This window comes from Nyctereutes procyonoides, unplaced genomic scaffold (genome assembly GCF_905146905.1).
Source record: "Nyctereutes procyonoides isolate TBG_1078 unplaced genomic scaffold, NYPRO_anot_genome, whole genome shotgun sequence".
Lineage (NCBI taxonomy): Eukaryota > Metazoa > Chordata > Mammalia > Carnivora > Canidae > Nyctereutes > Nyctereutes procyonoides.
The window spans coordinates 3,710,764-3,728,552 of NW_026575128.1; the positions used below are offsets into that span (position 1 = coordinate 3,710,764).

At 43.6% G+C, this 17,789-nt stretch overlaps 1 protein-coding gene across 7 annotated transcripts in view; it reads right to left on the minus strand.

The window, feature by feature from the left end:
- The window catches only part of MACF1 (microtubule actin crosslinking factor 1), a 341,743-nt gene that overhangs the window by 270,138 nt on the left and 53,816 nt on the right, over positions 1 to 17,789 (minus strand). Inside the window, exon 1 of one of the 7 annotated variants that reach the window (XM_055342062.1) lies at positions 5,576 to 5,663. The exons of the other annotated variants lie outside the window; for them this stretch is intronic. Coding sequence (XP_055198037.1) covers positions 5,576 to 5,648 — 73 coding nt within the window. The 5' untranslated portion in view covers positions 5,649 to 5,663. Of the gene's footprint in view, positions 1 to 5,575; positions 5,664 to 17,789 lie in introns of those variants that run through there. 7 annotated transcript variants of the gene reach the window in all.

Below are 17,789 nucleotides of genomic sequence, written 5' to 3' on the forward strand. Positions count from 1 at the left end.
CTAAACTGTACACCTGAGACTAATGTAACATTATGTGTCAACTATATTCACATAAAAATAAAAATTATTTTTAAAGCTAAATATAGGATCCCTGGATGGCTCAGTGGTTTAGAGCCTGCCTTCAGCCCAGGGCATGATTCTGGAGACCCGGGATCGAGTCCCAGGTCAGGCTCCCTGCATGGAGCCTGCTTCTCCCTCTGCCTGTGTCTCTGCCTCTCTCTCTCTCTCTCTCTGTGTGTGTGTGTGTCTATCATGAATAAATAAATAAAATCTTTAAAAAAAAAAAAAAAGCTAAATACAGGGGCATCTGCCTGGCAGTCAGTGGAGCACACAACTCTTCATCTCCGGGTTGTGAGTCTGAACCCCAAACCGGATATACAGATTACTTAAAAGTATTAAAATATTTTTTTAAAAAAGCTAAATACACATGCAGTACACACACACAATTAAGGAAGGGATATACTTTAACAGTACAAAAACTGCCATGCATCTAAAAACTACAGGATTTATCAAAGGTTTAAATAGGTGCCTAGTGCTGTAAAAGATGTTGACAGGCCTCACCCCAGAAACATGCAGATTCCCAGATCCCTTGGCTACAGAGAATCACCCCATTGTGATAGGTTTGCTTAAGGGCCTTGGGAATGGGAGGAGCAGACAATTCTCACTGTGAAGGATGCAATCCTGTGGGTGACTCAAGCCATTTTCCACTATCCAGGCTGCTGTAGAGACAGGCAATTTTATTGACCTCCCCCCCACCTGCACACAAAGTCGCACACATGTGCCTTCCTTCTCTCAGTCCTCAAGCTAATTTCCAAACACCCCAGTGTATCATCAGCTAGAAAACCCACAATGTCGGCTCCAGGATGTCAACTCCAAGTCAGCAACAAAACTGTACTCTCATCAAGTCTATAATTCTACCCTAAGGCTGTCAGTCCCAAGTAACAGAAGCCAATCTGCACTTCACTGCAATATGTTGATTTTAAACACAGCACTGGGGTGCCTGGGTGGCTTAGACAGCTAAGCATCTGCCTCCTATGATGGAATCCCAAGTCCCAAGTCCCTGCTTAGCAGGGAGCCTGCTTCTCCCACTCCTGCTCCCTCTGTTTGTGTGCCTTCTCTCACTGTCAAATAAATAAATAAAAATAAACACAGGATCAGCTCCATTTCTTCCAGAGGCAGTCACCTACCACAAGCAAGGAGAATGACATAGTAGTTTGTCAACCAATTTTATCAGGCTAAGCTGGCCTGATGTACTAGCTAAACTCTAGCTCAGTAACAGCAAGAAAAAAGAGAATCTCAACCTCAGACCAATCTGGGGTTCCAGTGCAGAATCTCTATACAGCAATGATTAGGTCATTCATGGTACTGCAGTTTGCTGATCAACACTGATGGATCTCTTAGTACAAGTGGAAAAGGTACTAGGGTTGGGAGATCAGTGAAGCCATTTAAATGCCTGGAGTTGCTAGAAGTAAAGTTTCAGAATAAAACAATGCAGTGATGAAATTATGACATGTGCGAGCTGCTAAGTGAAAGAGACACTTGGCACCTGTCCCATGGTGCAATTAACTGCATGGTAAAATATCTGAAACAGCTGGTCACTAACCCTGAAGACACAGCTATCCTCAGAGGTTAAAGGGCCCAGAGCTATCAGAGGGGTATTCAAAGGGTTACAGGTAACTTCAGCAGCTTTTAAAAGTGCAATAAAGTTAAAATTCAACACCCAGAGCTTTAAATTATATATTTTAAGACCAGTAATTCCACTTCTAGAGCTCTATCCTAAAAAGATAATCAGAAACACACAGAAAACTTTATCTATGAGGATAATTATTATCATATCCTAGCAGAAAAAAATTAAAATTGTTGATCAGCAAACTGCAGAAATGTACATGCCCCACAACTGGGAAATGTTAAGTAAATGATCCTTCCATTTGAGGAAATCCCATATAGCTGTTAAGAAATGTTGTAGGAAAAAAAAAAAAAGAAGAAGAAATGTTGTAGACAGGAGCACCTGGGTGGCTCAGTTGGTTGAGTGTCTGCCTTCAGCTCAGGACATGATCTTGGTCCCGCACTGGGCTCCCTACTTCTCCCTCTCCCCCCCAACTTGTGCTCTCTCTCTCTCTCTCTCTCTCAAATAAATGAAGAAAATCTTTAAAAAAAGAAGAAGAAATGTTGTAGACAAATGGATAAAGGCATCAAAAATGCTCACAAAATAATAAACAGCAGGACAGAGAACTACATAATAATTAACAAATATATGAAAGCACAAAGTTATATATATAAAGGTATAAAAAGATTAAATGGAAACAATAAGATATGAACACAGTAATCTGTGAATTGTAGGCTTTTCGTGATTTGGGGGTTTTATTTTTCTATGCTTTCTGCAAGGCTAAAATTATGCATCTATTTAATGGCAGAGGGAAAAAAATCTAAGTTTTTTTTCTAAGATTCTTTATTAGCCGCATTGAAGAGGGAAAAAATCCCCCCCCCCCAAAAGGCCAATCTCTGAAGGGTAAGTGTCGGGGTGTAAGGACTTCTCCTGCTTGCCCAGACATGGCAATAAAGGACAGTCTTCCAGGCTGGCCAACTAAGTGGATGTCCAAAGTAAAGCTATAAGAAAGATAACAAGAAAGGTGACTTAAAAACACCTCAGCATTAAGAACCCAAACTGGCTGTGCACCTTGTCAGTCATCACTTTGTTCACTTGTTCAATATTGCCATTGCCCAAAACTTACCAGGAACTCCTCATGTGGAACTGCCTGCAGACTAGTAATACCATCTTCCCAATGTTTTCTTTTTTTTTTTTTTTAATTTTTTTTTAATTTTTTTTTTATTTATTTATGATAGTCACAGAGAGAGAGAGAGAGAGAGAGAGAGAGAGAGGCAGAGACATAGGCAGAGGGAGAAGCAGGCTCCATGCACCAGGAGCCCGATGTGGGATTCGATCCCGGGTCTCCAGGATCGCGCCCTGGGCCAAAGGCAGGCGCCAAACCGCTGCGCCACCCAGGGATCCCAAGAATATATTGTTGTTGTTTTTTTATTTTTATTTATTTATGATAGTCAGAGAGAGAGAGAGAGAGAGAGAGAGAGAGAGAGAGAGAGAGGCAGAGACATAGGCAGAGGGAGAGGGAGAGGGAGAGGGAGAGGGAGAAGCAGGCTCCATGCACCGGAAGCCCGACGTGGGATTCGATCCCGGGTCTCCAGGATCGCGCCCTGGGCCAAAGGCAGGCGCTAAACCGCTGCGCCACCCAGGGATCCCTTTCCCAATGTTTTCAAGAGCAGTCCATTTTTATTCTTTGAGATTGGATTCAATGTTTCAAAACAGTCTTAATATCATTTTCTGACCAAAAATTAAGTAGGACAATAAAATGACTATAGTTTCCCATGGAAGTCATTAAGTCTGTTGATGAAAAGAAAAACCACAAGGGTTTTATGAATATGCAACAGGTACCAATGTCAGGGTGGCTTTTTTAGAACCCCCTATGGTGACTACTGAAGGACATTTGGACATATACATGAGTTTAGTTCAATTCTTCAAATGTTTTTTATGCTTAACATGTGCTGGGCGGTTACAGATGCAAGAAGGGAGTCATAGTTCCCACCTCTAGCAACTGTTACACTTCCCTTTAACTCTGTGCCAGATGTGACTTGTACTATTGCATTTAATCCTCACAACATTTTGTGAGATAAATTGTATCATCATCCCCACTTACAGGTGAGCATATTGAGGCTTACAGAAGTTACAGCAAACTTGCCCAAGAAATAAAGACTAGGAGGAAAAACAAATGTTTAATAATTAACACATAACTATAACATATTTAAAAATATAACTAGTTAATATCTATAAATATAAGCACGCTCTTAAATAAGTACATTGAAAGTGCTATGGCAACACAGACGAAGAAAAGAGAGAATTCTATCTCAAAATGCAAAGGAAGAAAAAGAAAGAGAGAGGCAGCAAGGAAAGAAAAGGAAACTATGGGAGAAAGCAAGGTTGGGCTGAGCACTGAAAGGTGAGTGGAAGTTTGGTTTATAAAGAGAAGGACAGGACGCCTGAGGGGTGGTTAAACCTCCGTTTCTTGGGAACCCTGGGTGGCGCAGCAGTTTAGCGCCTGCCTTTGGCCCAGGGCGCGATCCTGGGGACCCGGGATCGAATCCCACATCGGGCTCCCGGTGCATGGAGCCTGCTTCTCCCTCTGCCTGTGTCTCTGCCTCTCTCTCTCTGTGTGTGACTATCATAAATAAATACAAAAATTTAAAAAAAAATAAAAAAAAAATAAAGTAATGCTTAAAAAACAAAAACAAAAACAAAAACCTCCGTTTCTTGGTTTCAGCTATGGTCATGATCCTGGGGTCCTGGGATCGAGTTCCCATCGGATTCAGCACTCAGCATGGGGTCTGCTTGTCCCTCTCTCTGTTCCTCCTGTTCTCTAACAAAAAAAACAATAAATAAAATCCAGAGAGAGAGTGACAGAGTGAAGGACAATGGTATTTCAGGCAAAGGCACCAGGACAGTATATACAAAGGAAGAGAAAGATGAAAGTGTGTGGGTATACTGGTTGTTTTTTTTTAAGGTTTTTAAAATTTATTTATTCATAGAGATACACAGAATGAGAGAGAGAGACAGAGAGAGAGAGTCAGAGACACAGGCAGAGGGAGAAGTGGGCTCCATGCAGGGAGCCTGATGTGGGACTCGATCCCGGGTCTCCAGGATCACGCCCCGGGCTACAGGTGGCACTAAACCGCTGCTCCACTGGGGCTGCCTGGTATACTGGTTTTTAAAAATCAGTCATTATCTCACAGACTTAACAAAATTTTTTTTAGCAAAGACTAGAGAACCACTTTCTCATCATTCAACTTCAACTACCTCTCTGCCTCCCTAATTAATCCCCAATTACCAATCCACAGCACAGGCCTGGACTCTGCCAAAGAGCAGGACTTGAGCCAATATTTGAACCTGTTCTACCCACAGGAGAGGTCCATCTGGGCAGAAATCACTCAAAGACTATGGGTTTTGGCAGGCCTGAGAAGTAGAAATTAAAGCCCAGAAGCCTCAGCAATAGGATACACTGTATTCCAATACTGGTATCAGAGCACCAAAGAGTCACAGGAAATTGGGGGCACCATACTCTGCTCTCCCACAGGGAATAAGGTGCTCCAACATGGGCAGTTGTGGGTATTCTCCTACACAACACATGGTCCCCAGCACAGGACAGTAACACAATATAGCCATCTTGGAAATCCTTAGCAGGACAGATGTTCTCAGACCAGCCAAGCCTTGGGTTTTCCAAAGTAAACTACCTATGTCATGGGAGTATTTAAAGAGCTATGTGGATTAATACATGTAAAGTGCTTAGAACAGGACCTTGTTCCCAACTAACATTTGCTGAGTGCTTCCTTTCATTACTATTATCACTACTGCTATTATCTTCCCCTCTCAACCATCATAACTGTCCTACAGTGAGATCAAGTAAGACCTGGAGCCAACCATGTGGATGGGGGACTAGAGCTACAACTCCCCAGCTAGAGTGTGGCTTGACCCAGCTCATCCTGGACTAAAGCAATAACGAGAACTCACCATGATTCAAAGTCTCTAGGAGGGACAGGGTAGAGAAGAGAGAGAAGTAACATCTGGTGAACTCTGGCAACATTCCAGACACCAAGCAGTATATATATCCTCTTGTTTAATGCCCACAGCAGTAAGTGTAGAACCAAAATAACCCCAGTATCTGGGGTGGGAAGAGTAGAGTGTGAGCTCCCACTGCAACTGTGGTCTTTTTTCTTCTCTGATTTCAGCCCCACACAGGACACACCCCAGTGAGAGGTGTACCTCGTCTGTTACTGGTTCATTCCTAGCACTGTTACTCACTCCTTCCCAGAAAAGACAGCAAAGGAGGGAGGGAGCGAAAAACTTTATAGGTAGGCTAAGAAAATAAATGATTGCCAAGCTGGTTTTACTATAACCCCTTTCAAAAGCAGAAATAACCCTTGCTAGGGTGCAATTTCTAACTGCTATACCCCTGAAAGGATCAATTCAAGACCTATTTGTTCCATTGGCCCCACTAAGGAAGTCAGAAGAGTTAGAAGAAACTGGGGACCAAGGTGACCCCCCCCTACTTAGGAAGTGAAAAAGGACTCCTTCCTCCATGCATGTTTTATGGGAGGAAAACAAGAAGTGCCCCTATCAGTCATATCTGCACTTGGTCCTGAAGCACACGTAGCAGAGGACAGGATTATGTGTGGTGTGGTCTCTTGAGAGCCTCAGTAATCTACTTAGGTCACTGCTAAACTTGATTCACTTAGGCCACGGCCATCCTCATGTGGTTTAACTGCTCATCTAAACCCCTGACACAAAGAAGAACCAAAAAGAAAAGTTATATTCTCCAACTCTATAGATAAGTAAATCTGTAGTTTCCATCCACCACCTGCTCATCTTCAGGAAGCTCTGGCCTTTTATCAGAAGGATGGTGCCAAGGATAATAGAGAATAAATCTATACTAAGGAGCTCAGTGTCTAAGGAGAGGCCTGGCCTTCCTACTCTAAACCTCTTCTTCTACTGAAGGAACATGCAAGCTAATTAAGCCTGATAATCCTTCCATGAGTTTTGTAAACAGAGGGAAAGGGCTCCTGCTGCTGGGTGGGCATCATGCCCAGAAATATAGAAGGATCCCTCTAAGACAGGAAATAAGGCAAGAAAAGGGGGCTCTTCTTTTTTTTTTAATAATAAATTTATTTTTTATTGGTGTTCAATTTGCCAACATACAGAATAACACCCAGTGCTCATCACGTCAAGTGAAAAGGGGGCTCTTCTATGGCACAAGGCTACATTCCTGTATCTCCCTTCACCCAGGCCCCAACAAAGCCCAAGAACTGGAAGAGCTGCTGAGAAGCTCCACTGGTTCTGTCCCACATCTTATACCTCTCCCCCATGAGTCTGGATGAAGAAGTCCAGCCTCCTTCTGCCCTCTCAAAACTTACTTTGACAGGGAAACAAGTTACTGTGACTCATTCTTGCTAAGACCTGCCTGATGCCCAATGAGCTTACAGAGCCCCAAACATAAATGGGAGCCAGGAGTCCTGGGAAAAAAATATATTTATGTGGTGTGAGGGGAGACAAAAGGGAAGAGAAGGTAGAAATTACTAGAACAGTATTCAGAGTTGCATATCCCTTTAGAGCATACAAAGTTCTCCATGTAGACACTCTCTTGGAAACAGTTCTTCAACAGATAATGGAAGAAAGGAAAATACCAACAGATCCTGGCAGGATGGGAATCCAAGGAGTACCCCCATTCTCTCCTCCCTGAAGAAACCCACTTACTCTGTTCCTTTCTCTATCTCCCCTACTCTCTCTGCCCCTACCCCCACCATGGTTGCTCTGGATCCAGAATCCAGACTGCTGATGAAAGAGGGAGGGCTTGGGCACCTTTCTAAGCAGATGGAAATAAAACCACCTATTAATTAGAAAATCAGAAGCAAGATGTCATTCACCTTTCTCCTTAAGAGCCAAAGAGGTCTGCATTTTTATCATCTGTGTTCAGTGAACAGTTAGTCAACAATGTAAAGCAGACACTATTCCCTTTAAATACTATTTTATTAAAAAGTTACCTCCTTTAAAGTCACTGACTTACCCTTTATATGGCTTTCCTGGCCTGTCCACCTGCATTCCTCCTTCCCCCACCCCCCAACCACTCCCGATTCCCTGTTCTCTCCAGGTGGGGACTCTGACTCACTGTAGACACAGGCACTGAAAAACCTGGCCCAAGAAAAAGCTACACCTAGGTGAGGCTGCAGCACCCAATGGCAAAAGCCCTCCACCCACACTGCCCCAGGAGTGCCCTGAGCTCTCCTCCACTCAGGAGAGCAGGACACAAGTCTTCACTGCCCATTCAAGCAAGAGAACAGACCGCTGTTGAAGCAGCTGAGAGGATCCCCTCCCACTCACTCACAATCACATTTACAATGCTAGCCCTGCTATGTCATTGCCTAAACACACCCAAACATATGGCCGGCTGGGAGTAAGAGGGCTCTTTCCGAGACCCTCGGCAACTGATGGAAAGTAAAGACCCCACATGACACCAACACAGAAGTGCTGGCGAATTCAGCCAGGGTAAAAGCAGAGAGCCAGAAGCCCCATAATACCTCTAAGGTTGTTGAGTCCCTCCAGGAACTTCTGGTACTTGTAGGCATTCATGCCCCTGCCCAGCTGTGTTGGTTCAGTGGCTAGAAGTAGGCAGCATGGCACAGTGACAGCTGAGAAGTGAGAGCGTTCCAATCGGCTGATCTCCACCACCGCCTTCTAGCCTCCTAGCCCCCAAGAACTGGACTTTGACCACATTTACAAGTGACGTCACCAGAGAAGCCTAATTTCATGACAGCCTCTGCTCTCCCTCATTTGTCGCAGCAAGCGGAAATACCTCCCCAGGACGGGACAGCCCCTCCTTTGTGTGAAAATGAGGCAGGAGACCACAACAGGCCCCTGCCTATCATCTGTCACCTCATCTGCCACCTTCTCTCTAGACTCCAGCCCAGGGTCCACTGGGATTACCGCTCCTCTGGTGTAAACTCTAGGGACAGGGGCTTTAATGTTTTTCAAGACACCAGTTAGGGGTTCGTCTAACATTTGAGAACGAAACCTTTAAAGGGCCACACTCACCACAAGAATGTCACTACAACAGAAGCTCTTGGGCAAATATCACACAGCAACGGAGCAGGTTTTACAAAATAAAAAACCGAGGCTGCGCTCTGCTTACAGCAGGCCTGTTGACAGAATGGAACACAGTCACACACAGGTGAGACACTGCTGATCAACACATCCAAGGCAGAAGCAGAAACTATGAAGCCCACTCCCTAAGTGCTAAACACACAATTCTGGGAGGCAGGGCCTTCTCCATAGATAACTAGGGGGAAAATGCAGTTCTGACACCCCCTCATGTTTCCCCCTCCAGGGCACTATTCTACTCAGCTGACTTGTTTCTGGTTTGCTTTTTTTTTTTTTCCAGATTTTATTTATTTATGAAAGACATAGAGAGAGAGGCAGAGACAGAGGCGGAGGGAGAAGCAGGCTCCATGCAGGGAGCCCGATGCGGGACACTTTCCCAGGACCCCAGGATCATGACCTGAGCCAAAGGCAGAAGCTCCACCACTGAGCCACCCAGGCATCTCTTTGGTTTGCTTTAATGATGTTAGAAGGTACTGAAAATTTCCTCCTACTCCATTAGCCTCAAAAAAATGACCCCTGCCCAATAATCATAGGCTCATACAATAAGCTACACAGCTTATATAATAAGAGGAGGAAAAAAAACCTCTGAATTTTCAACAGCATCTCATTGTAAGAAACTCAAAGTGGTCCATCTGCAGGGTGCCTGGATGGCTCAGGCAGTTCAGCAGCTGCCTCTTAATTTCTGCTCAGGTCTTGATCTCAGGGTCATGAGATCGAGCCCCAAGCGGGCTACATGCTAAATGGGGAGTCTGCTTAAGATTCTCTCCCTCTCCCTATCCCTCTCTCAACTTGCACACACTAACATGTGTGCTCTTTCTCTCTAATAAATAATTCTTTTTTTAAAAAAAGTAAAAGAATAAAAATAAAAAGTAGTTCATCTGCATCATTATACTTATCTTCTAAAATGTCTTTATAAAGGGTGCCTGGGTGGCTTAGTCAGTTAAGGGTATGTCTTCAGCTTGGGCCATGGTCTCAGGGTCCTGGGACTGAGCCCTGCATTGGGTTCCATGCTTGCCGGGAAGCCTGCTTCTCCTCCTCCCTCTGCCACTCCCCTAAGCCTGTGCTCTCTCTCCCTCACTCTCTCACTCTCTAATAAATATTTTTTAAAAATAAATAAAACAAAATATCTTTATAAAGATAATTGTACATTTTATTTTTATTATTTTTTAAAGATTTTATTTATTTATTCATGAGAGACACAGAGAGGCAGAGACACAGGCAGAGGGAGAAGCAGGCTCCATGCAGGGAGCCCGATGTAGGACTCAATCCTGGGACTCCAGGGTCATGCCCTGGGCTGAAGGGAGGCACCCAACCACTGAGCCACCCAGGTGTCTGTACATTTTAAATTGTATATGAGAAAATAAGCTAAGCAATCTGCCTAAGAACTGTACTCTGGTGCTCTGGCTCATCTTACCATAAAAGCCTTGGAATCCTAGAAACCCACAGGCAACCAACCGAATCAGACTCTACAGAACAACTCCTCGGGATCCCTGGGTGGCGCAGTGATTTGGCGCCTGCCTTTGGCCCAGGGCGCGATCCTGGAGACCCGGGATCGAATCCCACGTCGGGCTCCTGGTGCATGGAGCCTGCTTCTCCCTCTGCCTATGTCTCTGCCTCTCTCTCTCTCTCTCTCTCTCTCTCTCTCTCTCTGTGTGTGTGACTATCATAAAAAAATAAAAATTAAAAAAAAAAAAAAAAAAGAACAACTCCTCATAAGAGAGACACCCCTCTACCAGTCCTGAAGGTTTTCCAAGCAACCTGCCATGCAGGCTGCCATTCAGTGATTCGGGTAGAACTCACAGCATGTCCAACATGTTCCACAAAAACTCCTAATTATGCAGGTTGAATGCAAGTGAAGAAACTGTATAAGTACCACTGTGAAAACAAAGAAAAAAGAGACTGTGCCCACTTGAAAAGATCAGGCTAAGTAATACTAACAGCTGCTAAGATAATAGAGAGGGGAACATTTTTAAATAATAAAAATATCCAACCCAAGGTTTTGTGCCTTCTGATGCTACTAGTCAGTGCTAACAAGGTAGCCAACCACTGTGTGCAGACCTGAGTATTTATAGGAGTCAAGGGGGACACAATATATGTTTCCTTTTCTCAAAAGAACAATTTCATAGGCAAGATTCAATGGTTACAAGGGACTTCTGCTTGAAGACCATAAAAGTTAGAGAGTGGAAAACAGTAAAAAATAAAAAAATAAACAGATTCTATGACCTATTACTGTAAGAATCACTGTATCTTTGATGTCACCTAGGCCAAAAGACCAGGTCCTTGGATTCCTTATCTGTGAAATAAGGCTGTGGACAGAGAAAGGCAAACATTAAACATCAGTTCAGATCATGTGTGTCTGTTCCTGGCATTATTCCACTTATTACTCCAGGAAGAGAATGAATAATAGAGTACAGAGCAAAGAATTTGCAGTGCAGAATCAAAATACCTGGATTCCAGAGTCTATATCAAGATCCAACTTTACCACAAATTAGCTATGTGAGCAGGAGCCCCCAAATTCCCATAAAATGTTAGTTACTCTTTTCTTTTTAGGTACAAACTCCAATGAGAATCTGATGAAAACCAAGGATACTTTCCCTAGAAAAAGGCACATAACTCACCTACATACAAACTTCTGTTTACAAGTGGAGAGGGGTCAATGAACCACAGATCTCTAAGATCCGTTCTGTGTCATGATCTGGAAGCAATTAATAGCACAATATGAATATAAGAATGTAAAAGAAAGATCAATTAGCCAGGGCAGAGCTGGGTCCTCTTGCTTTAACGCCACCATAACATCCTATTCAGAGACTCCTCCCACCTGAAGGAGCAAAGCAGCCCAGACAACAGGAATCTAACAGCAGGAAAAACTGACTTTTAAAATAGCCACTCGAACTAGGTGCATTTAAAAGACAACACATGCTAGTTTGTCATTTCCTCTGTGTGTTTCACCATTGAAATTGTTTAATGACATTTTATCAGATAAAAATTAAACAAAAACAAGGATGTTTGGAATTATGAAGTGAAGGCTTCATAATACTTAAGGCTTTTGGGGAAAGAGTAGGGGAGGACGGCAGTCTCCACTCCAGTTGTATTCTTGCAGACAAGGGACCTTTCCTCAAAATTAGAGCATTTCAAAGCACTGTAGCCCAATACCTCTCTATGCTTTGCGGGGCTGTTCATCTTTCATCTTCATAGGTCCCACGTGACAAATGGTGAGGTGAAAGCTCAGGGGGCAGGAGAGATGCTCCCCTATGTTCCAGACAAAGATGAACAATGTGAAAGGCTCAGGATCTGGCAGTCCAATAGACACCCTCTGGCCAGCTGCTGACAGAGGGAGAAAGCCCTGCTGTCTCCAACAGCCCATAAAGGCACAGACACCTCCGAGTGATGTGGAACTTGATTGAATGCAGACAGACGAGGAAATGCAGATGACAGGGCATAGATGTAGTCCTTAGGGCTCCCCACTCTATAATGACAGGATGACAGTTAAAAAGGAATACCTGCCCTGCCCCTGAGTGGGCTCAGGGACACCAGAACCTAGGTGGAATGAAGGCAAGGCCTGAGTCAGGCCCAGGATATAAACCCTAAAATAGGAGGACAAGTCTGCCAGTTGAGCATTACAATTGAGGAGAAAGTTCTAGGCTGATGAAGAGAGAAAAGATCCAGCGTGGGAGTTCACACAGTCCCCCCAAACCCTACTACAAATCAATAATTTCCATAATTCCTTTGAAGCAACCTTTCCTCAAAAAACAAAGGTCCTGGGGCCCCCAGTGGCTCAGTCAGTTGAGCATCTGCCTTCAGCTCAGGTCAGAGTCTTGGGATTGAGCCCAAAGTCGAGCTCCCTGCTCAGCCGGCTTCTCCTTCTCCCTCAGCCCCCTCTCTCTATATAAATATAATCTTTAAAAAATAAAACAAAAATAAAAGACCTTCTCCCCCAGGCACCCCCATGTCAGGGTGTGGTAAGCTAAACCTAGAGAGCCAGTTTAAGGACTTCACCCATACATACATTTGTTGCATACTCCGCACACACGAGGCACTAACCTAGATACTGGGAACATAGAACTCAGTCTAACGAGATACAGAACAGGACAAAAAAGGAATCAATCTGTTCAGATTCAGAGAAGGTGAGGGTCATAGGTGGTTCAACTGAAGGCACAGCTGACTTCCAACTGCTCACTCCCTAGACTAGCCCTAACAAGAGGTTTAGGGACATGAAAGGTAACTCTCCTCATATAAATACATCCATTTTCTTTGAGGCCAGTTGCTACTGTTACTCCAAAGCAGCTGCTGACCCAGGAAGACAGCAAAAATGTCTCCAGTGACTTAAGAAGCCAGTAACAAAAGTAGGTGCCAGGTTCATGGTCCTATTCAGGGAGCAACAAAGATCACTTTCTCCATTGTCTCCCCCTGGCAGCAGTGTCTGATGGAGAAAGGGGTTGAATTACACCTCGTCCTTCTGGTCTGCTAGAGAGAAAATGAGTTTGCCATCTGAAGAAAAGAGTTGTCCCCAGGGCCAGAGTTGCCTCTGCAGGGCTGAGGAATAGAAGGCAAAGCAAGTCAGACTTCATGCTTAGAAGGACAGAACTGAAATGGCAAGACCAAGGGAGGCTTTAAAGGGAACTAAGCGTGGGCCTGGCAGCAAAGGTCCAAGGAGCTGTGCCCACTCTGTGCTCACCCCAGGCTTGGAAAGCTACTTTGTGTGGACCAGATTTATGCTCTGGGGCCTGGCAATAAGCTTTAAAAGGCCTTGTGTTTTAGGCCACGTGCTCTCAAATCAGTTCTCTCTCCTTGATCCTTTTCTTTCTGGCTGTATGGTCCATGGAAAAATGGGTGAAGCCTAGGAGTTTTCTCCTCCCTACATTGGTTTTATAATACTTCAAGTCCAAACAAGGTGAAAATTGGGAGGGAAGGCAAAAATACCTGCCCTTTAAGTCAATCTGTACCTGCCATGATCTCTGATTCTAGTTCTACCTGAGACTAAAGTTCCCTGCTATGTTTATAACATCATAACCTAAAAGCTTCCCTGGGCTTTCTGGGGACCTAAGAAAAAGGCCAGAGACCAGAGTCACCTACTACTGGAACAGGGTTATGGACCTCCAGCAGAGAGATGGGAGGGAAGGACATTTATTTCAACAAAAGCACCCTGACACAGCTACAGGCATCCATGTGTAATAGAGATCAACAGTTTCCTCTTGCTCCAGAAGAGCTTCTCTCCCTAAACCCATCAGGACTCAGAGGATGCAGCTGCACCTCCATATCAGCTAAAGGCGCCCACTAAAGAGAACCACATTTAGTTATTCTGACAAACCCAGAGTGGGAGAGGGAGTGCCTACCAGCTCAATTCACCTGAGCTCCTCCACAGCAACTAAAACAAGTCTCCAAGACAACAGGAGTGGCCTGTGTTGCTTTTGAGCAGAGGAAGGAGGCAAAATAAACAGTTTTGAAACTCAGATGCTAGACACTAAAAATAGCATAATGGAATTTTCCTTTGAAGCTTTTTTCCTAAAAATGAGGTTACATTACCAAAAACAAAAACAAAACAAACAAACAAACAAAAAAAAAAAAAACAGTCCAAGATAGACTGTATAGTGATGACTCCAGGATGGCAGGGTATGAGTTCTAAGAAACTTAGTATCTTAAGTCTGAGATAATATTCAGTGGGACAACATCACGATGCTGAAAAGGTGCTATAAGTACCTAATAGGCAGACAGACCCTCAGTAAGGGTGTCAACAACTGTTTAAGGAGTAGTGGGTACATATGTATCTGCTATAGTGTTTTCTATACTTGTCTACATGCTTGAAATATTCATAATAAGAAAATTAAAGTCATAGATCAAACTACCCAGCAACTGCACACTTATATATGTCCTATATACACATGCAAAATGACAAATACACAACAGGTTTTTGCAGCATTTTGCAGCATTTTATAATAACAAAAGATTATCCATCAGTAGGGAACTGGCTAAATAAATGATAGTATATCCATATAATGGAATAATAAGCAGGAAAAGAAAGAGGTCTTTATGAGTTAAAATGGATTAATCTTCAAGATATAGTAAGTAAAACAAAGTAAGGTCAAACAGAGTTTATGTTATCCTCTCTCTCTCTCTCTCTTTTTTTTTTTTTACAAAGGAGGGAATAAAAATATATAGAATTTAGGTTCCAGGGGTGCCTGGATGGCTCAGTGGGTTAAGCATCTGCCTTCGGCTCAGGTGACGATCCCAGACTCCCACATCAGGCTCCCTGCTCAGTGAGGAGTCTACTCCTCTCCCTGTTCATGCTTGCGCGCTCTCTCTTGCTCTCTTTCTCAAATAAATAAATAAAATCTTTAAAAAAAAAAATTAGGTTCCAGAAAGTCAAGGATTTTTATCTGCTTTCTTCACTATTCATCCCCAGAGCCTAGCTTATTAGTACCTGGCACGTAGTGCATGCTCAACAGTTATTTGTTGAATAAATAAGTGTGCGTATCATCTCTGAAAGGCACAAAAAACTGATAATATTCATTGTCTTCAAGGAGGGGAAAGGTTAAAAAAAAAAAGGAGGGGAAAGGTTGGCTGGAGTGGAAGAAAGAGTTTACTGTACATCTTTTCGCACCTTTTTAAATAGTCCATTATATGAACAACCTAGTCAAAAAGTAAATGAAAAGCCTATAAGCCAAGAACCAGAGATTGTAAATCCTAATGCCAGCACTGCCACTGACCACATACCTCCTCACTAAATCATTCATACATCCAACAAGCCTGCCCTGTGCCAAATTTGTATAGCAGCAAGGATGGAGGTGAGGAGCTGAGAGCCTCTTCTCTCAAGAGTGAGACGAGCCAAGTGTACCAACATGCAATACAGTGCAGCCGACACTGGTAAAGGTCCACAGAAGCAAAGCAGCACATGGAAGCCTTGGGAAGGCTTTCCAAAGGAGGTGCTACTGCGCCTACGGGGCCAGAAAGAACTGGATTGATGGGGGCAGGAGTGCTGTGGAGGGAAAAAGCAAAGTAGAAAACACAAGAGAACACAATGCAGTAAAGGAACTTAAAATAGTTTGACATGGCTACAGTGTAGGGTACTCTGTTCCCTGGAAGAATGATGGCAGGACATGAAAGCTTGGCATGCCATGCTAAAGAAACCATATTTCACTCTGAAGACAATGAAGTCTTTGGAAGTCACTGAAAGCATTTATGCTTAGGGGTAACTTTTTTTATGATTAGATTTTAATTTCAGAAAGTGTATTCTAGCAGCTGTGCAAGGAAGGGGAGCAAGACAGAATGGAGGGGAACCAGTTAGAACACTATCCCAGTTATATACTGAGAAATAATAGAATCATAACAAAAAAGTAGCATTGGGGATGCAAAGAAAGGAAGGGATATGTGATCCGCAGTCGAATTATACAGCATTTGAGCACTGCCATATTTGAGGTAGGGTGGATGTAAGCTGATGGACCAAATGAGAGAAGATTCTCAAATGATTCCCTAAGTATCTCACTCAATGTGACTGGGTAGAAGACAGGAGAGAAAGAAGCAGGCTTGCCAGGGTGAAGATGAAGTGTTCAGTGTGGAACGAGCTGAGTAAAAGGTGCCTGCAAGGTATGTAAAAGAAATCCTCCAATACCCCCAATACCCAGAGATCAATGCACGCAGCTCAGGAGAGAGCTCTGACCCAGCAGTTGAATCTAAGGGTATGAATAAGATCACTCAAGAAAATGATATACAGGGACAAAGACAAAACCCTAGAAAGCACCTTTATTTAAAAGATAAATCTGTAAATGAAGGAGGAAATCAGGAGAGGATATGGTCACAGTAAGTTAGGGAAGGAGAACCTTTCAAGGAGGATGGAGTGTTTCATAGTCAAATACATGAGAAGGTCACATGAGATCAGGGCTGGAAAATTCCCATTGGATTTGGCAATTAGGAGGTGATTAATGACCTTAGCAACTGCAATTTTGGGAGACCCGGAGGGGGTTGGAAGCTAGTGGGCAAGGATATATACCACACTTAAGAATCTTGGAGGAGGGATCCCTGGGTGGCGCAGAGGTTTGGCGCCTGCCTTTGGCCCAGGGCGCGATCCTGGAGACCCGGGATGGAGTCCCACGTCGGGCTCCCGGTGCATGGAGCCTGCTTCTCCCTCTGCCTATGTCTCTGCGCCTCTCTCTCTCTCTCTGTGACTATCATAAATAAATAAAAATTAAAAAAAAAAAAAAGAATCTTGGAGGAAACAAAGAACATGGCTGTGAAAGGGGAAACATTTCACACCTCTTGTTTTCCACTTCACTTCCCATATCTGCCTATTTAAGAAAAATAAGTAGGAAAATGCACATAAAATAGTGTTAGCACTTTATTAGGTGTTAGGTAGAGAACAATAATCCAATTCATAAATAACACATTAAAGTGGGTTCTATTTACTCCGTAAATCACCAACTATTTTTGGATACTTATGTGCCAGCAATAATGTGGAAGATAAAATGGAGTATATGACACAGTCCTCAACATCGAGGAGCTTCCAATCTTTTGGAAGAAAATAATGCACATGTACAAATGGGATGTTAAAATACAATATAAAAGATACAAGGGGAAAAAATGACCATTAGCATTTAAGAAATGAGGAACTAATTTCCAGTGTGGGTGATCAAAGGTTTCCTGGAGGACTCTGAGGTGGGTCGCAAACAATGGGTAAGATTCCACAAGACAGACACAATGAGGGGAGGCCCTCCAGGAAGACAGTCTTGTCTGGCTTAGATCTGAGGAGGCAGCTGGAAGAGAATGCTGGAAAGGTTATTATGGAGGGGTTTAAGTATCAGGATGAGATGACTGAGCCCTGCCTCTCCCGACTACTGTTGTGCCATGCCAATTGCCTGCGGGCCATTTCCATCTGAGCGTGCCACAACAGCTAGAACCCAAGTTATTAAAAAGGAATCCACAGCTTCCTTCCCCAAATTGATACCTCCTTTTAATTTCCCACTTCAGGTAATGGCACCCTTTACCTAGCTGGCCCACTATCAAGTCCTTATCAGTTCTCCCCGCCCCCTACCCCCCATCATCTCCGTTATGCAACAGTCACTTCTCCCACCTAATCCTAGTA